Source organism: Pelophylax lessonae (genome assembly GCF_965119305.1).
Source record: "Pelophylax lessonae genome assembly, chromosome: 1".
In the NCBI taxonomy this organism is placed as follows: domain Eukaryota; kingdom Metazoa; phylum Chordata; class Amphibia; order Anura; family Ranidae; genus Pelophylax; species Pelophylax lessonae.
Genome location: NC_138768.1, coordinates 160455974 through 160482071, shown reverse-complemented (window position 1 = coordinate 160482071; position 26098 = coordinate 160455974). Strand labels below are relative to the sequence as shown.

The 26098-nt window shown below is 43.8% G+C and overlaps 1 protein-coding gene across 1 annotated transcript in view; it reads left to right on the top strand.

Annotated features, from left to right (window-relative positions):
- The window catches only part of KIAA0825, a 735478-nt gene that overhangs the window by 127357 nt on the left and 582023 nt on the right, over nt 1-26098 (top strand). Inside the window, exon 5 of the mRNA XM_082247736.1 lies at nt 10386-10562. Within this exon, the coding sequence (XP_082103862.1) occupies nt 10386-10562 (177 nt within the window). The remainder of the gene's footprint in view (nt 1-10385; nt 10563-26098) is intronic.

Here is a 26098-nt window from a genome sequence, read left to right as displayed (position 1 = left end):
GAAGAGAAATGTGTCCATGTCCAGGTGCCTCACCTTGGCTGTGTGGGAGACTGGCAGACTGCCTTGGTGGGTTGCTGAGTGGGCAGAGACCAGCGGTACTCTGCCCTGGTGCCATGGCTACCACAGAAGTAGCCTGGTTGGAGACGGGTTGTTGGAGGGGGAGACCGCCTGTCTCCCCTTTAGATACACCACCATGCTGCTGTGGGGGAAGACCGACTGTCTTCCCTTTGGCTAAACAGCCCTGTTGCTGGGGGTCAGGACCGACTGTCCCTACCCCCTGTGCTGTGAGTGCAGAGACCACGGTCCCATCTGCACTGTTGGGGGGCTTACTGTCTCCCCCTGGTACGTTAAGCTGCTGCTGTGGGATGGAGACTGGGATGGAGACTGGGCTCCCAATTCCCAATAGCTCAATCTGCCGCTGGGGGACAGGACCAACTGTGTCTGCCCCCTGTAACTCAATCTGCCGCTGAGGGATGGAGACTGCGCTCCCAATTCCCTGGATATCACTCTGCCAATGGGGAGAGGGGGTAACAAGCTCCTCTCCCAAATATACTTCCAGCCTTTGCGGAGGGAGACCGACTGTTTCTCCTCCCAACACAGAGTCCTGCTGCTGGGGAAAGGAGACTGGGCTCTCTATTCCCTGTAGGATACTCTGCCACTGTGGGATGGAGACTGGACTCCCAATTCCCTGCTGCATCTCCCGCTGGGGAATGGAGACTGGGCTCCCAATTCCCGGCACATCACACTGCCACTGGGGAATGGAGACTGGGCTCCCAATTCCCAAAAAATCACGCTGCCGCTGGGGAGGAAGGACACTGCTCTCCTCTCCCTGTACTTCACACTGCCTTCCCGGCATATAACTCTGCTGCTGGGGGGCAGGAACAACTACCTCTGCCCCCTGTAACTCAGCCTGCCACTGGGGAGGGAGGACACTGCTCTCCTCTCCCTGCACTTTACACTGCCGCTGGGGAATGGAGACTGGGCTCCTAATTCCCTGCAGGACCGGTGGAGAGACCTTGGTCCCATCTCCACTGGCCACCTGGGGTTCTTCCCAGTAAAACTGTACCATCTCGTCCCCTCTGAATGGGTCTGGCTCTGGGTCTGTCCTGCTGCTCTCCTGCTGAGCCTTCTCATAGTATTGGAACAGCTGCTGGTAGCCCTGTTCTAGCTCCATCTCCCGGGTCACCAGGTGGACCAGGTCTTGCTCAATTTCGTGAGCGTCGTCCCAGTCATACCTGCTCTCCCTCCACTCCAAGAGATCACTGAACCGGGCTTGTGTAGGGCTCCCAAATTCCAGCTCTGAAAAAGACTCCCATAACAAGCCAGGACCATCAAACTCCTCTCCCTCTGGCTTGTCATGCTCGGCTGTCCAGGGCAGGTACTGTGCAACACACCACCACAGCGCCTGGTAGGCATCCTCCAGCCACATCTCCTGCCATACCCGGAGCTCCAATTCTTTTACCCATTCCTCCCGGGGCTGCTCCCCCAGGAAGGGCATCCGCAGGGCTACTCGCTTCTGCAACCGCTGGTCTTCCTTGGGGAGTCTCTCACCCTGCTGGTACTCCACAATGCCCAGTGCCTGGTACCAGATGCCTTTACGGACTGCATCTCGGTCATCCATGGCACCCTCATCGAACTCCACTGCTGGTTCCATGCTGGTGCTGTCAGGGTCGCTGTACTGGGACATGCGTTGCCCTCAATTGTAAAATCCAGAGCAATGGTGTCTCCTGTAGCTGTCCTTCTGGCTGTAGGAACGATCCCGCCGCTTGCCACCAATTGTTACGGACCGTTTCAGCAGACAAGGGGTTAAAATCCATTTAGGCGATATGCCCCTTTCTGAGAGACAGGCACAGCTACTGCAGAACACCAAACTCCCGAACTGGATACAAAATAGCACTCCAACCTGGAACCTCACGATAGCTGCTAGGAGACGAACAGGAAAAGCATACATCAGCTTACACTCCTAGCAATCAGTCTCCAACAGCATACAGTGAATCCCCCCAAGAACGAGACAAAGCTCCGAGTTGAGGGTAAAACAGGAACAACAACAACATTTATTGGAAGAACACAGCACACTTTTATACAGAATTTGGAACATCCTTCCCCCAACAACCGCTTTCCCATTGGTCAATTTCACAGTACCTGCAGTCCGCCATAAGGTCCTCTCCAGACATGCAAATGAGGGCTCGAAAATGAGTCAGTAGTGATTGGTCAGATAGCTTGACCAGGAGGGCTGCTATGCAAATGAGGACTTGAAAATGAGTCAACAGGGATTGGTCAGATAGCTTTGACCAATGCAAGGAGACAGAAGCCCCAGGGGGCAATCAATGTAAACTATAGTCAGACACAGAACAATGGTTCCCTAACGAGCCCTCAATACACATTACTCTGAGTGTCAATACCTCCCTTAGCAGACAACAGGTGAGGTCATTAGCACACCTGACAAAAGGTGAATGGGGAGCCACCTTAGACAGTCCGTCTCCTCAGAACTTCCTGGAATGACCATATTAGGAGTTGACTTTCTGTTCCTTACAGTTTACAGGAATAAGTTTTAGCTTCCAGGATAGAGGCAAGACTCCATTTGCCACATTGGTTAAAGAAACAGAAAAAGACACAAAAATGCATAACTCCCAGTCTACTGAACAGAACCCCCACATTCAACCCATCCCCAGATAGCCTGGATCGGAGCGCTCAACATATCCAAACAGCGCTCATATGCCACAAACACAGTCAAATTGCCATGGGATTTACGTTTAGCATGGGCTGATGAGAGAGGGTCCATAGTCACCTTGCAGGAGGCGAGCAACCAGGCTTCTCCAATGCCCAGTGGCGAGATTGGTCTCGTCACATGTCTGTTAAAGTAACGCAGTACCGAATCGCAAAAAATGGCCTGGTCATTTAGAGGGCAAATCCTTCAGGTCCCGAACTGGTTAATGTACATTACAAAGATTGTAACAAACTTTGTTGCAAATTCCTACCTTTTGTTATTCTGAAGAAATCATTGTTTGTTCCTCTGTGCCTCTGTGCGGAGTGGGTCACATGGGAGTGGTTTCATAATTATCTGTCAGCTGGGGAAGCTGCAGAGCTCTAATGAGAAAATCTGCTGGGCCTGCATCCCTTTAGACGTGCTCCTATTGGGAGTATCTCACCAAAAAGGACATTTTTGTTCCAGGGGATGCCAGAAATCTGACTTGTATCTTAGGAAGGTTCTGGGAAAATTGGTGAGCCAATCACACAAGCAGGAAATTATGTTTCTGGGGTGTGGTCAGTATACATTCTGGGTACAGAACAGCTCCAGGTAGCCATATTGCATTGCATTTTCAGAAAATTGCAACTGCTGCAGATTGAAAAGGAAAGGTGATTTTTAATAACATTCAATTATGATATGATTTGTGTCGCAATTGTATACGCTATATTATTTTTTTCTTTATTTGCTATTCCCCCACCACAAAAGTAAAGTTACTCTTGAAATATGCCCAAATACCTTACATAGTTACATTGTAGGTGAGGTTGAATAAAGACGATAGTCCATCCAGTTCAACCTGTGTAGGTGTGTGTGGCTGTAATCATCTCACATAACCCTGAATGTTCTGATCCTTGAGATGTACGTCTAAGAGTCTTTTGAAAGCCACCATACTTCCCGCAGAAACCACCTCTTGTGGTAGAGAATTCCACAATCTTGTAGCCCTAACAGTAAAGAACCCCCCACGTTGCCTGAGGTTAAACGCTTCTCCTCTAATCTCATTGTATGCCCTCAAGTCCTCATGCAATCCCTCATGCAAAAGAGATATTTATAAATTGCTATCATGTCCCCTCTCAGGCGTCTCTTCTCCAGGGAGAATAAATCAAGCGATTGCAGACGCTCTTCATAATTAAGGTCCTCCAATCCCCTAATTAGTTTAGTTGCCCTTCTCTGGACTCTCTCCAGCTCCAACACATCCCTCCTGAGGACTGGCGACCAGAACTGGACAGAATACTCTAGATGTGGTCGGACCAGAGTTTTATAAAGTGGAAGGATTATAGTCTTATCTCTGGAATACATCCCTTTCTTTATGCATGCTAATATTCTGCTGGCTTTGGCAGCTGCCGCTTGACGTTGCATGCTATTGCCTAGTCTATCATCTACCAAGACTCCCAGATATTTCTCCATTTTTGATTCCCCCAAGGGTTCCCGCCCTAACGTGTAGTGTGCTTTTATGTTTTTAGTCCCCAAGTGCAAAACCTTACACTTCTCCACATTAAACCTCATTTGCCATGTCGTTGCCCACTCTGTTATTTTGTCCAGGTCATTCTGTAGGATATCTGCTTCATGCTGTGCAGTTATTGCCCTGCCCAATTTTGTGTCATCTGCAAAAACTGATATCGAACTACTGATCCCGTCCTCAATGCTGTTTATGAATAAATTGAACAAGGTTGGTCCCAGGACTGAGCCTTGGGGGACCCCGCTTACCACCTCCGACCAGTCTGAGTATGCGCTGTTTATTACCACCCTTTGGACACGCCCTTTTAGCCAGTTACGCATCCAAGAGCAAACCCTGCGGTCAATACCTGCAGACCTTATTTTATAAATTAAGCGCTTATGGGGAACTGTATCAAACGCCTTAGCGAATTCCAGGTACACCACATCCACTGGTCTTCCCCTATCTCGCTCACAGCTCACCTCCTCATAGAATGTTAAGAGATTGGTTTGACAAGAACGCCCATTTGTAAACCCATGCTGATTACTGCTGATGATGTTGTTGTCTTTAGCAAACTCTAGGATATAGTCCCTTACCATCCCCTCCAGAAGTTTACATACTATCAATGTCAAACTGACAGGCCTATAATTTCCTTTTTGAATATCGGTATCACGTTAGCTTTCCTCCAATCCCCGATACATTTCCTGTCATAATACTGTCAGCATAGATCAGGAACAGTGGTCTAGATATAATCTTACTGAGTTCCTTGAGTACTCTCGGATGTACGCCATCCGGCCTGGTGATTTGTTTGTGTTAATTTTATCCAGCCTTTCCCTGATTTCACCCTCTGTTAGCCATAGCGGCAAGTCCTGTGTATTACTACTAACCATATAGTCATGGTCCGTGTACCCCCCCCTTTTTCTGTGTAAAGACTGACGAGAAAAAAGCGTTCAGCACAGTTGCTTTTTCAGTGTCCTCTGTAACCATCCCCCCATCTTCGTTAGTTATGTGTGCAACATGCTCTGCCCTAGCTTTTTTGCTGTTGATATATTTAAAGAATTTCTTTGGGTTCTTTTTACTATCCTCCGCTATTTGTCTCTCAAAGTTGATTTTAGCTATTTTGATTTCGTTTGTACTTTTCTTATTTGCCTCCTTGTATTGCTCGAAAGCCGATACTGTGCCCTCTGATTTATATTTCTTGAAGGCCATTTTTTTTCCCCTAATAAGTTTTTTAACGTTATGGTTTAGCCAGGCAGGTTTGGCTTTGTCTCTTCTAAATTTATTTCCCATTAGAATGCACTGCAAGATGCATTTGTTTAATATGTTCCTAAAGCATTCCCATTTTTCCTCCCTGGTCAGTGATCCCAGAGTTTGGTCCAAGTTCAATGAGCACAATTTTGGAATGTTTGCCCTTCTGAAGTTTAGGGTTCTTATGTTCCCCACTTGCCTTGTTATATTGTTATTTACGCTAAATGTGATCATCCTGTGATCACTAGAGCCCAGGTTGTCATGGACTCCTACCTCCGAGATTAGGTCTGGGTCATTAGTGATCAATGGATCCAGGACTGCATTTTCTCTAGTAGGAGAATCCACCAACTGTGACATGTAGTTGTCCTGTAAGGTTTCCGTGAATAGACGGGCCTTCTGTGAGTGTGCAGTCCCCTCTTCCCAGTCAATGTCGGGATAATTGAAGTCCCCCAATATGATGACTGATCCCAGTTTTGCCACTTTACCCAACAGTGATATAAATTCCAGCTCTACCTCCTCCCTTTGGTTGGGTGGCCCATAGCAAACCCCCACAATTACTTTTCCCTTTTCTTCTTCCCTATGGAGTTCTACCCATACGGATTCTAACTTCATACTCATCCCTTCCGTAATATCACTCCTCTCTATCACCCTTACATTGTTCTTGACATAGAGACATACCCCTCCCCCTCTTTTTCCTACCCTGTCCTTCTGGTACACCGAATACCTTTGGATATTGGCCAGCCAGTCATGTGAGGGGTCGAACCAAGTTTCCGTTATTCCCACAAGGTCTATGTCTTCCTCATGTACTAACATTTCCAACTCATCCATTTTATTAGCTAGGCTCCTGGCATTAGCATATACCCCTCTTAGTTTTGTGGAAGTTGATCCTGAATGGTGATTATTTTTATTCCTGTTTGGTCTGAGGTTTTCCCGCACAGACCCCCCAATTGACATTATGGAACTACTGTCGCTGCTGACTCTACTACTGCCTTCTGTCCTTTGCTCCCTCCTGACTGACTCTACTTCTGAGCCCTCCCCCCCGTCTCCTAGTTTAAAAGCCCCTCCAACTTGGTGGCCATCTTTCTTCCCAAAAGAGCTGTACCGTCCCCATTAAGGTGCAGCCCATCCTTACTAAAGAAGACTTCTCTTACTAAAGAGAAGTCAGCCCAGTTCTCCAGGAACCCAAACCCCTCCTTCCTACACCAATTCCTCAGCCCCTTTTTAAGTTCCCTAAGCTCCTTCTGCCTCTCCTGTGTGGCTCGAGGTACAGGCAGTATTTCAGAGAAAACCACCTTGGAGGTCCTATTCCTCAATCTATTACCGAAGTCCCTGAAATCATTCTTTAGGATCCTCCACCTTCCTTTTACTTGGTCGTTAGTGCCCACATGCACCATGACTGCTGGGTCATCCCCAGCCCCGCCCAATAATCCGTCTACCCAATCCGCGATGTGCCGAACTCGAGCGCCCGGTAAACAACATACTGTCCGGCTACCGCGATCTTTTCGACAGATTGCCCTCTCTGTCCTCTTGATGATTGAGTCCCCAACTACCACAACCTGTCTAACCTTTCCTGAATCTCGGCCCCCCCTTCTTCCTGGAGCCGCCACTACCCTGTCAGCAGTGATTCTTAAAGCTTGCTTCTGGTATAGATTCAAGTCTGGATCGGATTGGTTTCTTTAGGGCACATGGAGACTGTTTTCATGTTAGACACATTAGCGTTGATTTACAAAGGGTGCATAGGTTGTTCACTTTGCAAGTGAAGTTGCATTTTGCAAGGTGATTGCCCCAGAGTTTAGTGAATGTAGCTTCACTTTACAAAGCATAACAAATCAAATGCAATGAAGAAAAAAAATTAACATCCATGCTTGGATATGATTGGATATTGGAAGTCAGCAGAAATTCACCTTATTTACTAAGCTTTGGGACAAATTACCTTGCAAAGTGAACATCCTATTCCACTTTAGTAACTAAACCCCATTTCTCATTCTGGCACATTGTGCTAAGGCAGGGTGTAATGTTAGTGTTAGCCACATTGGCTTGCTCTGAAGATAAAAAAAGGTAAACAAAATTGCAGTAGAAGAGTTTTCTTTTTGCCCTTTTCAACCTTACAATCATTTCTTGCAATGTTCTAGTTGTTGCTGTGACCATTGCAGTAAACCGAAGATGCCAGCTCCACGTAAATGTATTTTGTTGTATTACCGATCACAATACTTTCACTACAAATTATACCAAACACAGCCATGTACAAATCATTATAATTGTAAAGGTCCAAGGAACAGACGACCCTGGAATTGTTTTTAACCCACGTAACCAGTTTGTGTTAAGAAACGGATGCTAAGATAGGATATGTTTTTAAAGGAAAAAATATATAAATTGCAAATACAGGGAAACAAATGAGGTCTTGTTAGTGCAGAACTGAAATCTAAGGAAAAGAAGATAACTAACGTATTGTGGGTCAAGCAAAGGTTCAACTTTCTAACAAGAAATCCTTTCCTCTTCCAAAAAAGTAATCAGACTTTGGAATTTGCTGCAAGATGAAGTAGTGTCTACAAATGTACTCAGAGAATTTAATCTTAAATTGGATTCCTTAAGGCACACAGAAGCCTTTTGATTATGCCTGTGTTTTCCATCAAAAATACAGTACCTGTACATGACTCCTCTGATGCTGGAACTTGTCTTGTCAGCCATGCTGTTTTTTTTTTTTCTTCTTAAATAAAACTTAATGTATAAAGCTAAACCATTTTTTCCACATTCTTTCCAGAGGGTGATCTAATTAAACTTTAATGATATGGTACAAAAAATGTACCATTCATTATTCTGTTTTAGGCCTATATTTCAATAGGTGTTTTTTATCCTTAAGGCAAAAGTTTAAAAACCCCATAAAGTGGTGTTTATATTTAAATTATGGCCTATACAAAAGGCCACTGCAATTTTAGTAAAATAATAATCTTGTTAGTGGTCTACATGGCTCCAATAGTTCCTGAAATGCAGAAAAGTTCAAACATCCCACATGTTAGGAATACTACCCTCTCTCTCTGTGCACATCACTGAAGGCAGCTCGGAGTCATTCAAAAACAAATGAATCTGGCATTTCCTCTTTCCCTACAAATTTAAAGCTTTTCCAGTTTGCCACTAGATGAGTGCTATTTATTTCCAAAGTAAAATGATCTGCAGCAATAACAGAAAAAATAATATCCTAAATATGCAGAACTTTCGAAACCTATAGCACTTTCTTCCTTTATCTCACCAGAAAGAAACAATGTCTTATATACCAACAATAAATTATACTGATGATCTGTTTTGACAAGGGAATTGGTTTGCATTCTGAGATCTGTATATTGACAGCATAGCCATGCCAATGAACAGTATATTGCTTTCTTTGTAAATCTTCAGTTCTTCTTTAACACCTGTGGGTATCAGTTTTTTTTTTTTTTTTAATGCTACAGGCCATTTTTAACTTGCATTAGTGTTCATAAATGGTTCTTTCTCATTTTGATGGCCCAGTGCAATGCTTTGAAAGGTAAGGATGTTTAAGGCAAGCTTAGGGCTAAGGACAGCATTGTTGATTTATTTCCAAATTTGGGGAGGTCAAAGACCTAAAGAAAAACTAAAGGCAAAATTTTTTTTTTTACATTTTGGACAAGGTAGAGAGAGATTAGAATACCTGACAAGTTTTTAATTCTTTGTCCCCATTAAGGAGACCCCCCAGCTCCCCAGAACAGGAATAGAGGGGAAATCTTTTCAATACTAGTTTTGGGGTTCCTGGTGACAACTGGGGATTCCCTCACTTTGGAAGAATGTCCTCCCATCTCCTGTTTAGGCTATGGGGCATGACGTGAACAGAAATCTCCCTTAGTGGGACACAGATGGCAAAAAAAAAAACAGGTAGTGCTTATAACTCTCCCTAACTCTATCCAAAATTAAACACATTTTGCCTTTAGTTCTACTTTAATAATACATTTAAACCAGATTCAGGGTGATGCACAGAAGAAGCTTAAAAGTGCCATATGGGAGCAACTTTTACTTTTAAAGTCATAACGTTTCTGACAGGTTCACTTTAGATAAGTGTCTGAGTGACAAACAGCCCAGAAAAGCAATTATTTATGGTACATTGTTTTTTTCTCTGTGTTTTAAAGTATTAAACTTATTCTGGTGACACCTAGTCAGTAGAAGATTATTAGGAATTAAACCAAGGACCTAAGGTATTCGTTTCTATGGGGTCTATGGATCATATTGAGAAATAAAAGTCCTGATTAAAAGCTGGCTGTCTCTGAAATAATTGTGTAAAATATCTATGTGCTGAATGAACACAGCAGGGAAAGCAAGATACCAGGGAAAAGGAGGGCAATATAACTTAAGTTATAGCAACCATAGTGTAGTATTAAAATTGTTCTTCAAAGCTTATAACCTGAGCAGTGACCAGTTTGAAGATCATCAAAGTTACACGGATGCTATAAAGGTAAAAAAAGGCAAATGGAAGAAAATGTGAGAAATGCTATTTAATTGAAAACGCTGTACAATTGAGCTTCAGTATAAAACAAAGGTAATGCAGTAATATATTAACCCAAAGCAGCCAATCAAAAATCAGTTTCTCCTCGGTAAACAGTCAAAGACGAATTTCCAAATGGTGTAAGGACTGTGGCATGCTGTTGGCCTTTGCTTCTATCTTACGATAAATAAACTCACTTGTTCTGATACACTGGTTTGCAATCAGTTGATTCATGCATTTATGAAGAACTCTGTTTTAAGAACAGAAAAGGGGTAGAGTCATCCTCCTCCTCCTCCTTGTCTGGAACACATCTGTGGACCTGAGCTCCCTGGTCGGCCTCTCTCCCTCCCTCATACTTAGATCAGTTGGGTTTTTCATTTATATTACAGTGCAGATAATTGGAGAAAGTGCTTAAAAACTTGTATAGTATATTTATTTGGTCTGCATTTGTCTTCCTTACTTTCCTTTAGCTGTTAACATAGAAGACCATCAGAGGAAAAGTAGAGACACAACATTACAGCTAAAGCACCTACAATTATTGTCCAGGATTATTAAACTCTTCCTGTGGCTTGAAGATGAGGTGGAAAAATCAAGTTCCGAGATCCTATTTCTTTCATGTCATCCAGAATTAAAGGGACATGTAGCAGGTAAGAGGGAAATGGTAATTATTAACAGGGAACCATATTTTATTGTAGCTGTCTGGGGCAGCAAGATACTTTGGCTGGAGATGAGGTTTTAAAGAAATCAAAGAATTGTTGACATCACACCAGGGTGACTATTAACAACCATTTGGATTTAGGCCATACTTTTTCCTCTGCTGGTTAGAAAATATCAAATCATTTAGTTAAAATGTTTGCTGTCGGCAAAAGCTCCAGTTTCACTTTCTAACGTTTTTATACATTTTTCAATTTAGCAGTTAGGCCCACATTGTGAATAGCTGCTTCTGCCCATCTTGAATGACTTCCAGTATGACCAAAATGATATTCATTTCAAAGTAAACTTTGTTGTGTTTTATTAAGCACATATTTTGTTTAAGTATTGCAGCATTGACTTTAAGACCCCTTTCACACAGGCGGACCGTTCAGATCCGCCTGTCAGTTTTTTTGGCGGATCTGAACAGACACCCAATGCATCTCTATGGGGCATCGGATGTCAGCGGAGACATGTATTCTGACATCCGATCCGTCAAATCTGGACGGATGGAAACCCTATTTTCCATCGGTCCAACGGATCGGATGGGATCAGATGAGAACGGACAGGCGGTCCGTTCCCATCCGATTCCCCCATAGAGAACTGCGGGACCTGACTGCTCTGTCTCTCCGCACACAGAGCAGAGACACAGCTGCCACCCGCCTGTTCAGAGAGGGATCAAAAGCTCCAGTTTCACTTTCTAACGTTTTTATACATTTTTCAATTTAGCAGTTAGGCCCACATTGTGAATAGCTGCTTCTGCCCATCTTGAATGACTTCCAGTATGACCAAAATGATATTCATTTCAAAGTAAACTTTGTTGTGTTTTATTAAGCACATATTTTGTTTAAGTATTGCAGCATTGACTTTAAGACCCCTTTCACACAGGCGGACCGTTCAGATCCGCCTGTCAGTTTTTTTGGCGGATCTGAACAGACACCCAATGCATCTCTATGGGGCATCGGATGTCAGCGGAGACATGTATTCTGACATCCGATCCGTCAAATCTGGACGGAGGGAAACCCTATTTTCCATCCGTCCAGTGGATCGGATGGGATCAGATGAGAACGGACAGGCGGTCCGTTCCCATCCGATTCCCCCATAGAGAACTGCGGGACCTGACTGCTCTGTCTCTCCGCACACAGAGCAGAGACACAGCTGCCACCCGCCTGTTCAGAGAGGGATCAAAAGCTCCAGTTTCACTTTCTAACGTTTTTATACATTTTTCAATTTAGCAGTTAGGCCCACATTGTGAATAGCTGCTTCTGCCCATCTTGAATGACTTCCAGTATGACAAAAATGATATTCATTTCAAAGTAAACTTTGTTGTGTTTTATTAAGCACATATTTTGTTTAAGTATTGCAGCATTGACTTTAAGACCCCTTTCACACAGGCGGACCGTTCAGATCCGCCTGTCAGTTTTTTTGGCGGATCTGAACAGACACCCAATGCATCTCTATGGGGCATCGGATGTCAGCGGAGACATGTATCCTGACATCCGATCCGTCAAATCTGGACGGATGGAAACCCTATTTTCCATCCGTCCAGCGGATCGGATGGGATCAGATGAGAACGGACAGGCGGTCCGTTCCCATCCGATTCCCCCATAGAGAACTGCGGGACCTGACTGCTGTGTCTCCGCACACAGAGCAGAGACACAGCTGCCACCCGCCTGTTCAGAGAGGGATCAAAAGCTCCAGTTTCACTTTCTAACGTTTTTATACATTTTTCAATTTAGCAGTTAGGCCCACATTGTGAATAGCTGCTTCTGCCCATCTTGAATGACTTCCAGTATGACAAAAATGATATTCATTTCAAAGTAAACTTTGTTGTGTTTTATTAAGCACATATTTTGTTTAAGTATTGCAGCATTGACTTTAAGACCCCTTTCACACAGGCGGACCGTTCAGATCCGCCTGTCAGTTTTTTTGGCGGATCTGAACAGACACCCAATGCATCTCTATGGGGCATCGGATGTCAGCGGAGACATGTATTCTGACATCCGATCCGTCAAATCTGGACGGATGGAAACCCTATTTTCCATCCGTCCAGCGGATCCGATTGGATCAGATGAGAACGGACAGGCGGTCCGTTCCCATCCGATTCCCCCATAGAGAACTGCGGGACCTGACTGCTGTGTCTCCGCACACAGAGCAGAGACACAGCTGCCACCCGCCTGTTCAGAGAGGGATCGGTGGATCGATCCCCCGCTGAGAAAAACTGAGTCCGCCTGACGGACTTCCTGTGTATAAAGGGCCTTAAGCTGAAAACTGGCCTAAGCAAATATTGTCTAAATACACTGCTCAAAAAAATTAAACAAACAACAATCCACACACAATATGTGAAATATCACCAGTATAAGGGCGCTGATCCTCTATACAGTCCCAGCTTGCTTGCGGTGTGCATACAGCAGTTCATGGTCGTTGCAGCTCCTCCTATAATCCACTGGGTGGCGGACTTGATCAGAAACACAGCTGCAAGAGTAGGAGACAAACAGCACATGCCGACCTCGAGTAATATCGTTTTATTCAAATACACACAATACACAATTAAACAGTTGCACTCACATTTTCCATCTTAATGATAGGCACGTCTGCAAGAGCCTTCTCCTCCTCTCCCTCCTGGATGACTTACGGTATGCCCAACAGCTATCTTCGGCTTAGGACACCACTACAGCCTACTCTTCCACCCGCTTCTTCCTTCTCTCTCCCCGCCGAGCGTCTGCGTGACGGACCTTAGTGCACCTGCGCGTCGGTCCACCGACTTTCTCAACTGCACAAGTGCGCCTGGAGCCTTGGCCGACGTTCCGCTCGGTAGCTACCGGGGGTATAGGAAGGGATGTGAAGGGATTCAGCACTGCAGAGTGGTTGCCATGACTACGCGTTTCTGAGGCGGAGCCTCCTTCTTCAGGTCCCGCTCTTGCAGACATGCCTATTATTAAGATGGAAAATGTGAGTGCAACTGTTTAATCGTGTATTGTGTGTCTTTCAATAAAACGATATTACTCGAGGTCGGCGTGCGCTGTTTGTCTCAAGTCAAATAAACTCCTGGGATATTGGCCTGATCAGTTAAGTAGCAGAGTTGTTAATCATTTTCAGCTGCTTTAGTGGAATTGAAATTAACAACAGATGCACTAGATGGGCAACAATGAGACAATCCCCAAAACAGGAATGGTTTTACAGGTGGATTCCACTGAAATTATTTTTCCCCTAGTCATTTTTTCTGACTGTTTTTCAGTAGTTTTGCATTTGGCTAGGGTCAGTGTCACTACTGATAGCATGAGGAAATACCTGAACCCTATAGAGGTTGCACAGGCAGTCCAACTCCTCCAGGATAGCATATCAATATGTGCCATTGCCAGAAGGTTTGCTGTGTCTCCCAGCACAGTTTCAAGAGCATGGAGGAGATTCCAGGAGACAGGCAGTTATTCTAGGAGAGCTGGACGGGGTCGTAGAAGGTCCTTAACCCATCAGCAGGACTGGTATCCATTCCTTTGTGCACAGAGGAACAGGATGAGCATTGCCAGAGCCCTACAAAATGACGTCCAGCAGGCTACTAGTGTAAATTTCTCTGACCGAACAATCAGAAACAAACTTCATGACAGCGGCCTGAGGGTTAAACATCCTATAGTGGACCCTATGCTGACTACCCGGCATCAGGGAGCTCGGCTGGCATTTGCCATTGAACACCAGAATTGGCAGTTCCGCCACTGGCGTCCTGTGCTTTTCACAGATGAGAGCAGTTTCACCCTGAGCACATGTGACAGGCTAGAAATGGTCTGGAGAAGCCATGGAGAACATTATACTGCCTGTAACCTCGTTCAGCATGACCATTTTGTTTGTGAGTCGGTAATGGTCTGGGGAGGCATATCCATGGAGCGACGCACATACCTCCACAGGCTATACAATGGTACCCTGACTGCCATTAGGAAACGGGATGAAATCCTTGGACCCATTGTCAAACCCTATGCTGGTGCAATGGGTCCAGGGGTTCCTCCTGGTGCACGACAATGCCCGGCCTCATGTGGCAAGAGTATGTAGCCAGTTCCTGGAGAATGAAGGGATTAATACCTTTGAATTGCCCCCTCGCTCACCTGACCTAAATCCAATAAACACCTCTGGGACATTATGTTTTGATCCATCTGACACTGCCAGGTTGTACCTCAGTCTGTTTAGGAGCTCAGTAATGCCCTGGTCCAGATATGTGAGGAAATACCCCAGGACACCATCCATCGTCTCATTAGGAGCATGTCCAACATTATCAGGCATGCATACAAGCACATGGGGGCCATACAAACTACTGGGTACCATTTTGAGTTTTTGCAATGAAATTTCAGCAAAATGGACTAGCCTGCTGCATCATTTTATAGGTCATGTGTCCACAGACAGCAGCAATCTGGGCCATGAGGTATCCAATTAGGGTGTGCCCCTATCCTCAATTAACTAATATGGTTGGAAGGATTGGGAAACAAGGATTTCGGGCACAAGAGTTTTTTTAAAAAAAATTATTATTTTATTCAACAAAAAAGGTTTAAAATCATAGAAAAATACAGGCAAATAATTGTGTATTGAGGACACAGTGAGACCAATAAATGGTCTATACTGTAAAATATCTCAGTACATAAAATTTGAGGCAATAGTTTACATACAATTCAAAGTACAAGACCATTAGTAGTCATATAATTCTCTGCAGTAATAAGATATCATCCACATAGGGAATACATGGTTTTGAATTATCTCACCAGTCACCAGTTCATATATTTACATTGTGAAAAGAAGCAATGCAACACAACCCATGTGTAGCTGTACAAGGTGGAAAAAGAGCCTTTGTGTGTATATTAGTCATTAAAAGTTATACACAGGGACAGTGTGTTAAATATGTTAATATATATTCAGAACATAATTTACATCAAGGTAATCTCTTTACATTATCTAAAAACACATTGAAAAGTTTTCACCTTTCCTCTTAAGGGTGCCAAAACATAGTCAGGTAGATTTACTAAAACTGGTGCACACAGAATCTGGTTCAGATATTTATGGTAGCGAATCAGCTGTTAACTTAAGCTTGTTCAAGCAAGCTTTGGCAATAAAATTTGAAAGCTATGCAGAGGTGCGTCAGGTTTTGCGCTCTCCAGTTTTATTAAATAACCCTCAGAACTGAGTGAAGATGTCCATATATTTCCAACTCTTTGGGCTTTATCGTGAGTCCACTAGCGGCGCTCTAGGTACGTTATCCACATACAGTGGGTACGGAAAGTATTCAGACCCCCTTAAATTTTTCACTCTTTGTTATATTGCAGCCATTTGCTAAAATCATTTAGGTTCATTCTTCTTCCTCATTAATGTACACCTAGAACCCCATACTGACAGAAAAACACAGAATTGTTGACATTGTTGCAGATTTATTAAAAAAGAAAAACTGAAATATCACATGGTCCTAAGTATTCAGACCCTTTGCTCAGTATTTAGTAGAAGCCCCCTTTTGATCTAATACAGCCAGGAGTCTTTTTGGGAAAGATGCAACAAGTCTTTCACACCTGGATTTGGGGATCCTCTGCCATTCCTCCTTGCAGATCCTCTCCAGTTCTGTCAGGTTGGATGGTAAACGTTGGTGGACAGCCATTTTTAGGTCTCTCCAGAGATGCTCAATTGGGTTTAAGTCAGGGCTCTGGCTGGGCCATTCAAGAACAGTCACGGAGTTGTTGTGAAGCCACTCCTTCGTTATTTTAGCTGTGTGCTTAGGGTCATTGTCTTGTTGGAAGGTAAACCTTCGGCCCAGTCTGAGGTCCAGAGCACTCTGGAGAAGGTTTTTGTCCAGGATATCCCTGTACTTGGCCGCATTCATCTTTCCCTCGATTGCAACCAGTCGTCCTGTCCCTGCAGCTGAAAAACACCCCCACAGCATGATGCTGCCACCACCATGCTTCACTGTTGGGACTGTATTGGACAGGTGATGAGCAGTGCCTGGTTTTCTCCACACATACCGCTTAGAATTAAGGCCAAAAAGTTCTATTTTGGTCTCATCAGACCAGAGAATCTTATTTCTCACCATCTTGGAGTCCTTCAGGTGTTTTTTAGCAAACTCCATGCGGGCTTTCATGTGTCTTACACTGAGGAGAGGCTTCCGTCGGGCCACTCTGCCATAAAGCCCCGACTGGTGGAGGGCTGCAGTGATGGTTGACTTTCTACAACTTTCTCCCATCTCCTGACTGCATCTCTGGAGCTCAGCCACAGTGATCTTTGGGTTCTTCTTTACCTCTCTCACCAAGGCTCTTCTCCCCCGATAGCTCAGTTAGGCCGGACGGCCAGCTCTAGGAAGGGTTCTGGTTGTCCCAAACGTCTTCCATTTGAGGATTATGGAGGCCACTGTGCTCTTAGGAACCTTAAGTGCAGCAGAAATCTTTTTGTAACCTTGGCCAGATCTGTGCCTTGCCACAATTCTGTCTCTGAGCTCTTCAGGCAGTTCCTTTGACCTCATGATTCTCATTTGCTCTGACATGCATTGTGATCTGGAAGGTCTTATATAGACAGGTGTGTGGCTTTCCTAATCAAGTCCAATCAGTATAATCAAACACAGCTGGACTCAAATGAAGGTGTAGAACCATCTCAAGGATGATCAGAAGAAATGGAGTTAACTATATGAGTGTCACAGCAAAGGGTCTGAATACTTAGGACCATGTGATATTTCAGTTTTTCTTTTTTAATAAATCTGCAACAATTCTGTGTTTTTCTGTCAGTATGGGGTGCTATGTGTACATTCATGAGGAAGAAGAATGAACCTAAATGATTTTAGCAAATGGCTGCAATATAACAAAGAGTGAAAAATGTAAGGGGGTCTGAATACTTTCCGTACCCACTGTATACTAATATTGTTCATTTCTCAAAAAAGGTCCCAATGGGTGCAATGAACGGATCTTTACTTCTTATGTATATTATTAGAAGAGAAATCCCAAAGTTAGTCCATTGCCATGAGTGAAATCACATGAAGAAAGACAGCTGGGCACACACACCTCCACCACACCGCTGTGCTCACCTAATGGTAATGAACTCACCAGAGGCGGTTTACAAACAAGCCTGTAAATCGGACACAGAAGGAAATGGATCCTCAACAAGCTTAAAGATAATACACTGTCTTCTCCAATATTGTGGACAATTCACCGCTCACCTTTGCAGTTAGTGAATTCCATCAGACACAATCTGATCTATCCCCACAACTGCCACTGATGTCATCCATATCCCCATCACCACTGATGTCATCACTATCCCCACCACCACTGCCACTGATGTCCTCCCGCAAGTGCAACTGCTGTAACCCTGGTAGTTCTGCCACTGACACACGTGTTTTTGCTCTGGAGTGCACACACTAATACAATAGGCTGCGCACACCAATGGCTACTAATACCAGGTTCAGATTTATGAGCTGGGTATGAAGGCTTTTATTTACAGAGCATTTAAACCGTGTGGCACTGTCATCCAACTTTAATCAGTATCCAGTAATTTTCACCTTTACTTTGCAGTCTACCATAAATGGTCAGGTCTTGGATGCTTGGTACCATTTAAACAGTTAAGTTAGACACATGCTGGATTTTTTTAGTTGCAGAGATACAACTCCAAAGTTAGTAGTATTTTTTATTTATTTTTTATGTTAAAAGTGATAACCTTCAATGGACCTAACTAACTTTACTATTCTCTATGAATCGATTTCTGACTAGTCCAACGCACACTAACACATTTTTGAATCTGTACTTTTCATAATCAAAATTGTTCTGAAACTGCAGAGAAATGGCTGTGTTGGTCCAAACCTTGCAGTATCTCTTTGTGAGGAGGAATCTGGGGAAATGATGTAATTGGCTAGGTAGATGTATTTCTTCAGTCTCTCCTCCCTCGCTGATCATTAAAGCAAAACTTCACCTTCACCCGTGCATCAATACTTTCCCTCGGTCCCACTTTCACACTGCCATCTTCAGAAATCCAGCATGTACACAAGTATTTGTGACTTGACAGAGACCTGAGGTGCATTTGTTTGCAGGTGCAGAAATCAGCGCATATGTAGGCTGATTTCTGCACATGCAGACAAATGCCGCTAGTTCCTGGTATATGGGCAACCCATGTGTGTGAAAGCATACCAATGCCAATGATGTGTGTGTGTGTCTGAACTGAACCTTGCAGTGTGCATTTTCTCTCAGTAACATACTGCCTAGGATAGGTGTATTGTGGCAATTCCAGGAGGCAGCAGGGGTAAGCCTAGGCCAGAAAGCAGGAAGTGCTGCCCTGCAGCACAAAAGGTACTACACTTCTCAGACAATCGTGAAACTTTTTCACATTTTTGTGAGGGAAGGTAGGAACAAAAAAAGAAAAGGCGGCTGCTGTAACGTATTAAAGTGGACTTACACTGCATCTGAACACCACAAATCAAAAACGCTGTTTAATTAATTTTCAATATTTAACCACTTAAGCCCCGGAGGATTTGGCTGCTAAACGACCAGAGGCTATTTTGCGATTCGGCACTGCGTGACTTTAACGGACAATTGCGCGGTCGTGCGACGCTGTACCTAAACGAATTTGGCGTCCTTTTTTTCCCACAAACAGAGCTTTCTTTTGGCGGTATTTGATCACCTGTGCGATTTTTTGATCACGCGCTATAAACAAAAAAAGAGCGTTAATTTTGCAAAAATAGCAATATTTTTCCCTTTTTTTTATATGAAATTCCCCCCAAAAAAAATGTAAAAATCAAAATTTTTTAATATTTTCAGCCAATTTGTTTTATGCTACCTATGTTTGGTAAAAAAAATCGCAAAAAGCATATTTTGATTGGTTTGCGCAAAAGTTATTGCGTTTACTAACAAAGGGAAAGATTTTTGTCATTTTTGTTGTTTTTTTTTTTAACGCGTAATGGCGGCGATCTGCGATTTTTTTTGCGGTACTGCGACATTGCGGCGGACAGATCGGACCCTTGACTGACATTTTTGACACTTTTGGGGTTACCAGTGACATTTCTACAGTAAGCAGTGCTATATATATGCACTGTTACTGTAAAAATACACTGGTAGTGAAGGGGTTAACTTTATTTGAGAGGGAGGGGCTGTGTGTGTCCCTAGGGGCGTGATTCTAACTGTGATTGGCTGTGGCTTCAACTGTATGCAGAGTGATCAATGGATCTACATAGTAGATCCATGTGATCATCTCTCATACAGAGAGGAGAATGACAGGCAGCTTGTTTACACAAGCTGCCTGACTTTCTCCCTCTCCCCCGCCGATCGCAGAGTGGCCGGCGGCGATCGGGTCCGCCGGTCACACGCGCGGGGGGGTCCGTGACCACGCGGGAGCGGGAGCGCGCCTCCGGCGGCGCGCGCTCGCTCCCTAAACCCTCACAGGCGAGCGACGTAGACCTACGTCACTTTGCCTGTGAGGGGCTGACCGCCGCCGTAGATAGTCGTGCGGCGGTCGGCAAGTGGTTAAAGCAAACTTGCCCATCCATTTCTCCATGCTTTATTTTGCTGAGAAATCACTTTGAAAAACAGCCCCTAGCCCAGCATTTATGGCTGTGGCCATCTGAAGTAAGGGCAGATTATTTACTTTCTGGAATCCATTTTCCCTTAGCTCAGGCAGCCAGGCAGGAAAGTGTGCTTTGCTGAGAGAACCCATCCTCCCATCCTGAACACTCTTGGGATGAATGACATCATTTGCCTAGGCATGGAAACCAGGAAATAACTGAAACTTCTTTTTAAAAAAATAGTTTAACCACTTGACGACCGCCCGCCGCAGATTTACTGTGGCAGCTAGCCGCTCCTGGGCAAAGCGACGTAGCTCTACGTCGCTCATTCTCAGGAGGCGAGCGCGCACTGCCGATGGCGCGCCCCCGCTCGTCAGCCGGGGAGCCAGTGCGTGTGTCAGGCGGCTCCGATTGCCGGAAAGTGTGCTTTGCTGAGAGAACCCATCCTCCCATCCTGAACACTCTTGGGATGAATGACATCATTTGCCTAGGCATGGAAACCAGGAAATAACTGAAACTTCTTTTTAAAAAAATAGTTTAACCACTTGACGACCGCCCGCCGCAGATTTACTGTGGCAGCTAGCCGCTCCTGGGCAAAGCGACATAGCTCTACGTCGCTCATTCTCAGGAGGCGAGCGCGCACTGCCGGTGGCGCGCCCCCGCTCGTCAGCCGGGGAGCCAGTGCGTGTGTCAGGCGGCTCCGATTGCCGCCGGACACCCTTGATCTCACAGCTGTCCGTTCTTCTCCTTGCAATGTGATCCTGCTATATAAGATCGCATGTCTCTGTGATCATCTCACAAGCCCAACCCCCCACAGTTAGAATCACTCCCCTAGGCTTACATTTAACCCCTTTATCACCTTTAGTATTAACCCCTTCCCTGCCAATGGCATTATTACAGTGCCATTGCATACCACTGATTACTGTAGTAGTGTCACTGGTCCCCCCAAAAGTGTCAAAAATGTCAGTTAGGGGTCCGATCTGTCTGCCGCAATGTCGCAGTCCTGCAAAAAATCTCAGATCCAAAAATATGTAGCAGAAAACAAATTGGCCTAAAATGTTAAAACATTTTAGATTTTTTTTGGGGGGGGGGGGGTTTTATATAGCAGAATGTGAAAAAAATATATATATTTTTTTAAATTGTCGCTCTTTTTTTGTTTATATCGCAAAAAATAAAAATTGCACAGGTGATCAAATACCACCAAAAGAAAATTCTATATTTATTTGGGTACAGCGTCGCACGACCACGCAATTGTCCGTTAAAGTAACGCAGTGCCGAATCACAAATCACAAAATCTTCCGGTCTTAAAGTGGTTAAAACAAATAATTATGATATACTTTCTTATCTATTAATTGTACATGTAAATTACAACAATAATGCCTCAAAATGTGTATATATACAGGAGTTGCCTTTAAACTAGAATAAGGCAAGAAAAAATGCTTAAAGCGGAGTTCCGGGCCACAAAATCGACATAATCGATTTTGTGGCCATCCGCTTGCTTTTCTTCACCTGAAAAGGAAATGGATAGTTAGGATTTTTTATTTTTTTTTTACTTACCTTGTTATTGTAGAAAGAAATACTCATCTTTCTTCCACTTCCTCCCTCGGCGTCCGCGGCCAGCGCCGTCACTTCTGGTTTGCAATGATTCCTGGGAGCTGAACGTCATCGCTCCCAGGAATCAATGCGACGGCACCGGCTCCGCTCGTCACTTCCGGTGCGACGCCGCATTCCCTGCTAAACAGCTTCTGGGCATGCCCAGAAGCTGTGGAGGAATGCGGCGCCGCACCGGAAGTGACGAGAGGGGCTGGTGCAGGCGCATTCTGGGAGAAGAGGACGCAGAAGAGGATCGCGCTGGCTTCAGCTGCCCACAACAGAGATGGCAATGCTGGAGAAGAAATTTTAAAAGTGAGTATTTCTTCTTGCAGGTAAGTGCGAACCGGGACAGATCAGAGGCTAGCCATTGTGGAATGTACTAGCCCTGACTGTCCCGGGGGTATGTTCATTAAAAAAATTTTTTGTGGCCGGAACTCCGCTTTAAGGTCAATATATAGTATTTTCAATTTGTTGTAGCTATTTGTAAAATAAGCTTTTCAATATTTGTTAATATTTCAAAAATATGTTCTATGTATAACCTGTAATTATATACTATATGTACCTAGGGGCTGCCATATTTGCTTATTACATCCAGAGGCACTTCTTCTGGACTCTTTACAAACATTGTGGTCAGGTAACATGCTATTAACCACTTGCCGACCGCCGCACGACTATCTACGTGGGCGGTCAGCCCCTCACAGGCAAAGTGACGTAGGTCTACGTCGCTCGCCTGTGAGGGTTTAGGGAGCGAGCGCGCGCCGCCGGAGGCGCGCTCCCGCTCCCGCGTGGTCACGGACCCCCCCGCGCGCGTGACCGGCGGACCCGATCGCCGCCGGCCACTCTGCGATCGGCGGGGGAGAGGGAGATAGTCAGGCAGCTTGTGTAAACAAGCTGCCTGTCATTCTCCTCTCTGTATGAGAGCTGATCACATGGATCTACTATGTAGATCCATTGATCACTCCTCATACAGTTGAAGCCACAGCCAATCACAGTTAGAATCACGCCCCTAGGGACACACACAGCCCCTCCCTCTCAAATAAAGTTAACCCCTTCACTACCAGTGCATTTTTACAGTAACAGTGCATATGTATAGCACTGATTACTGTAGAAATGTCACTGGTAACCCCAAAAGTGTCAAAAATGTCAGTCAAGGGTCCGATCTGTCCGCCGCAATGTCGCAGTACCGCAAAAAAAATCGCAGATCGCCGCCATTACGCGTTAAAAAAAAAAACAACAAAAATGACAAAAATCTTTCCCTTTGTTAGTAAACGCAATAACTTTTGCGCAAACCAATCAAAATACGCTTTTTGCGATTTTTTTTACCAAACATAGGTAGCATAAAACAAATTGGCCGAAAATATTAAAAAATTTTGATTTTTACATTTTTTTTTGGGGGAATTTCATATAAAAAAAAGGGAAAAATATTGCTATTTTTGCAAAATTTACGCTCTTTTTTTGTTTATAGCGCGTGATCAAAAAATCGCACAGGTGATCAAATACCACCAAAAGAAAGCTCTGTTTGTGGGAAAAAAAGGACGCCAAATTCGTTTCGGTACAGCGTCGCACGACCGCGCAATTGTCCGTTAAAGTCACGCAGTGCCGAATCGCAAAATGCCCTCTGGTCGTTTAGCAGCCAAATCCTCCGGGGCTTAAGTGGTTAAAGTAATGTATTGCAGCTCACCTAGTGTTCAGGGTTCTAATGTAGTCAGTGGACCTTTTGCTGTCCAAGTTTTGCATAATTTTCCTTGGTTGTTATATTGTAAGGAGTACCCAAGATATTTTGATGAGATCTGATATGGGTAAAAGAATGAGTAAACAGATTTTTGTCTATGCCACATAATGATATGTACCCTTGCAACAAAAACTGCTTAATCTGTTAAAGTATTTATTCACAGAGATAAATGAAATCTCTCCACGCACGGTTTAGTTGTCCCTATTCAGATACAGACTTAATATAATAAACTGCAATTAAAGAAGGTATTAGTTAATCTAAGAATCTTAGTTATTAATCATAGTTTTGTAGTTAAAAATCCATCTTGTAAACATTTCTTAAGGGATAACTTGTAATATTCCTGACATTATATCCACAAATATTTTCACACAAATTTTCAGCTTTATCTGTGCATGTTTTTATCATTTCAGATTAAAAAAAATATATAGGATGCTTTTTAAGTCGAACCTGCTTTTCCTAATCTTATTCAAGTGAAAGGAATTGTTATATAATAGAAGGATTTTTCCAAGAGATACCATAGGCTAGGCAGAGGCAGCCTTGCTCTTTTTGCCCTTTTATCAGTGGTAACATTTTCCTATTGTAAAAAGTCATCACAAATGAACAGAGAATATAGCATCACGGCAGTCATATTGCCTGTTTAGAGCTTTCAGTGTTCTTTAAAAACTTAATAAAGGTCTCTACTGAGGTTGGATTAAAAGAACCTGTTAAGAAGGCAATTGCTTCCCAAGAGATAACCTCTAATGATAAGAAAAAGGGGAGAAAGTGTTATTGCCGCTTTCACATTGTTAAGACAGAAAGGTCTCTGTATCTTTGTCCTACAAATGAATTTTGAGAATAATCTTATACTGCTTGAAGAGATAAAAATCCAGGTACTTCTTGCCTGCCAGCATCTGAAATTTCCACTAAGGATTTGATAAGGGATTAGAAGTTTTCTATTTGTGCGAGCTGCCATAGTGGGAGACAGATGTGATCAGACGTTGGTCAGAAGGTGATGTAAGGACACGTGATTTCTCAATCACAGCAGCCTATTTTTAGAAATAAATGCATTTGTTTTGGGATATTGGCAAATAATATTTAATTAGTGCAAGAAGTGCAACAGATAAAGGTTGCGTCACATATAAAGTAACATATCAGTTAAAAAAAAAAAGGCTAATAAGAAATAAAATACCAGCGAGTGTATGAGTTGCAAAATAACTTCCAGAATCTTAAAAACATTTCTGTATGACCATTCAGCACAGGATGGGAGAACAAAATCTGTGCAGATACAGTAACAAACAAAAGAAGAATTTATATACAGTGTCTCACAAATTGGGCCCAATTTGGACATTTTTACTTAGGGGTGTACTCACTTTTGTTGCCAGCGGTTTAGACATTAAGGTTTGTGTGTTGAGTTATTTTGAGGGGACAGCAAATTTACACTGTTATACAAGCTGTACACTCACTACATTACATTGTAGCAAAGTGTCATTTCTTCAGTGTTGTCTCATGAAAATATATAATAAAATATTCACAAAAATGTGAGGGGTGTACTCACTTTTGTGAGGTACTGTGTGTGTGTATGTATATATATATATATATATATATATATAGTGCATCTGAAAAGTATTCACAGCACTTTACTTTACATAAAATTTTGTTATGTTACAGCCATATTCTAAAATTAATTTAATTCATTATTGTCATCAAAATTCTGCAAACAATACCCCATAATGACAACGTGAAAGACATTTGTTTGAAATCTTTGCAAATTTTTTAAAAATAAAAGAAACAAAGAAATGTACATAAGTATTCACAGCCTTTGTCATGACACTCGATTGGAGTCCACCTGTTGTAAATTCATTTGATTGGACATGATTTGGAAAGGCACACACCTGTCTCTATAAGGTTCCCACAGTTAACAGTGCATGTCAGAGCACAAACCGAGCCATGAAGACAAGGACTTGTTGTAGACAGGATTGTATCGAGCCACAGATCTGAGGAAGGGTACAGAAACATTTCTGCAGCATTGAAGGTCCCAATAAGCACAGTGGCCTCCCTAATCTGTAAATGGAAGAAGTTTGGAACCACCAGGACTCTTCCTAGAGCGGGCCGCCAGGCCAAACTGAGCAATCGGGGGAGAAGGGCCTTAGTCAGGGAGATGACCAAGAACCCGACGATCACTCTGACAGAGCTCCAGTGTTTTTCTGTGGAAAGAGGAGATCCTTCCAGAAGAACAACCATCCCTGCAGCACTCCAGCAATCAGGCCTGTATAGAAGAGTGACCAGACGGAAGCCACTCCTCAGTAAAAGGTACATGACAGCCCGTCTAGAGTTTGCCAAAAGGCACCTGAAGGACTCTCAGACCATGAGAAACAAAATTCTCTGGTCTAATGAAAGATTGAATTCTTTGACCTGAATGGCAAGCGTCATGTTTGGAGGAAACCAGGCAACATCATGTGGCCAATATCATCCCTACAGTTAAAACATGGTAGTTGCAGCATCATGCTGTGGGGGGTGTTTTTAAGCAGCAGGAGCTGGGAGACTAGTCAGGTTTGAGGGAAAGATTAATCCAGCAATGCACAGAGACATCCTTGATGAAAACCTGCTCCAGAGCGCTCTGGACCTCAGGCTGGAGCGAAGTTTCATCCTTCAACAAGAAAACGACCCTAAGCACACAGCCAAGATAACAAGGGAGT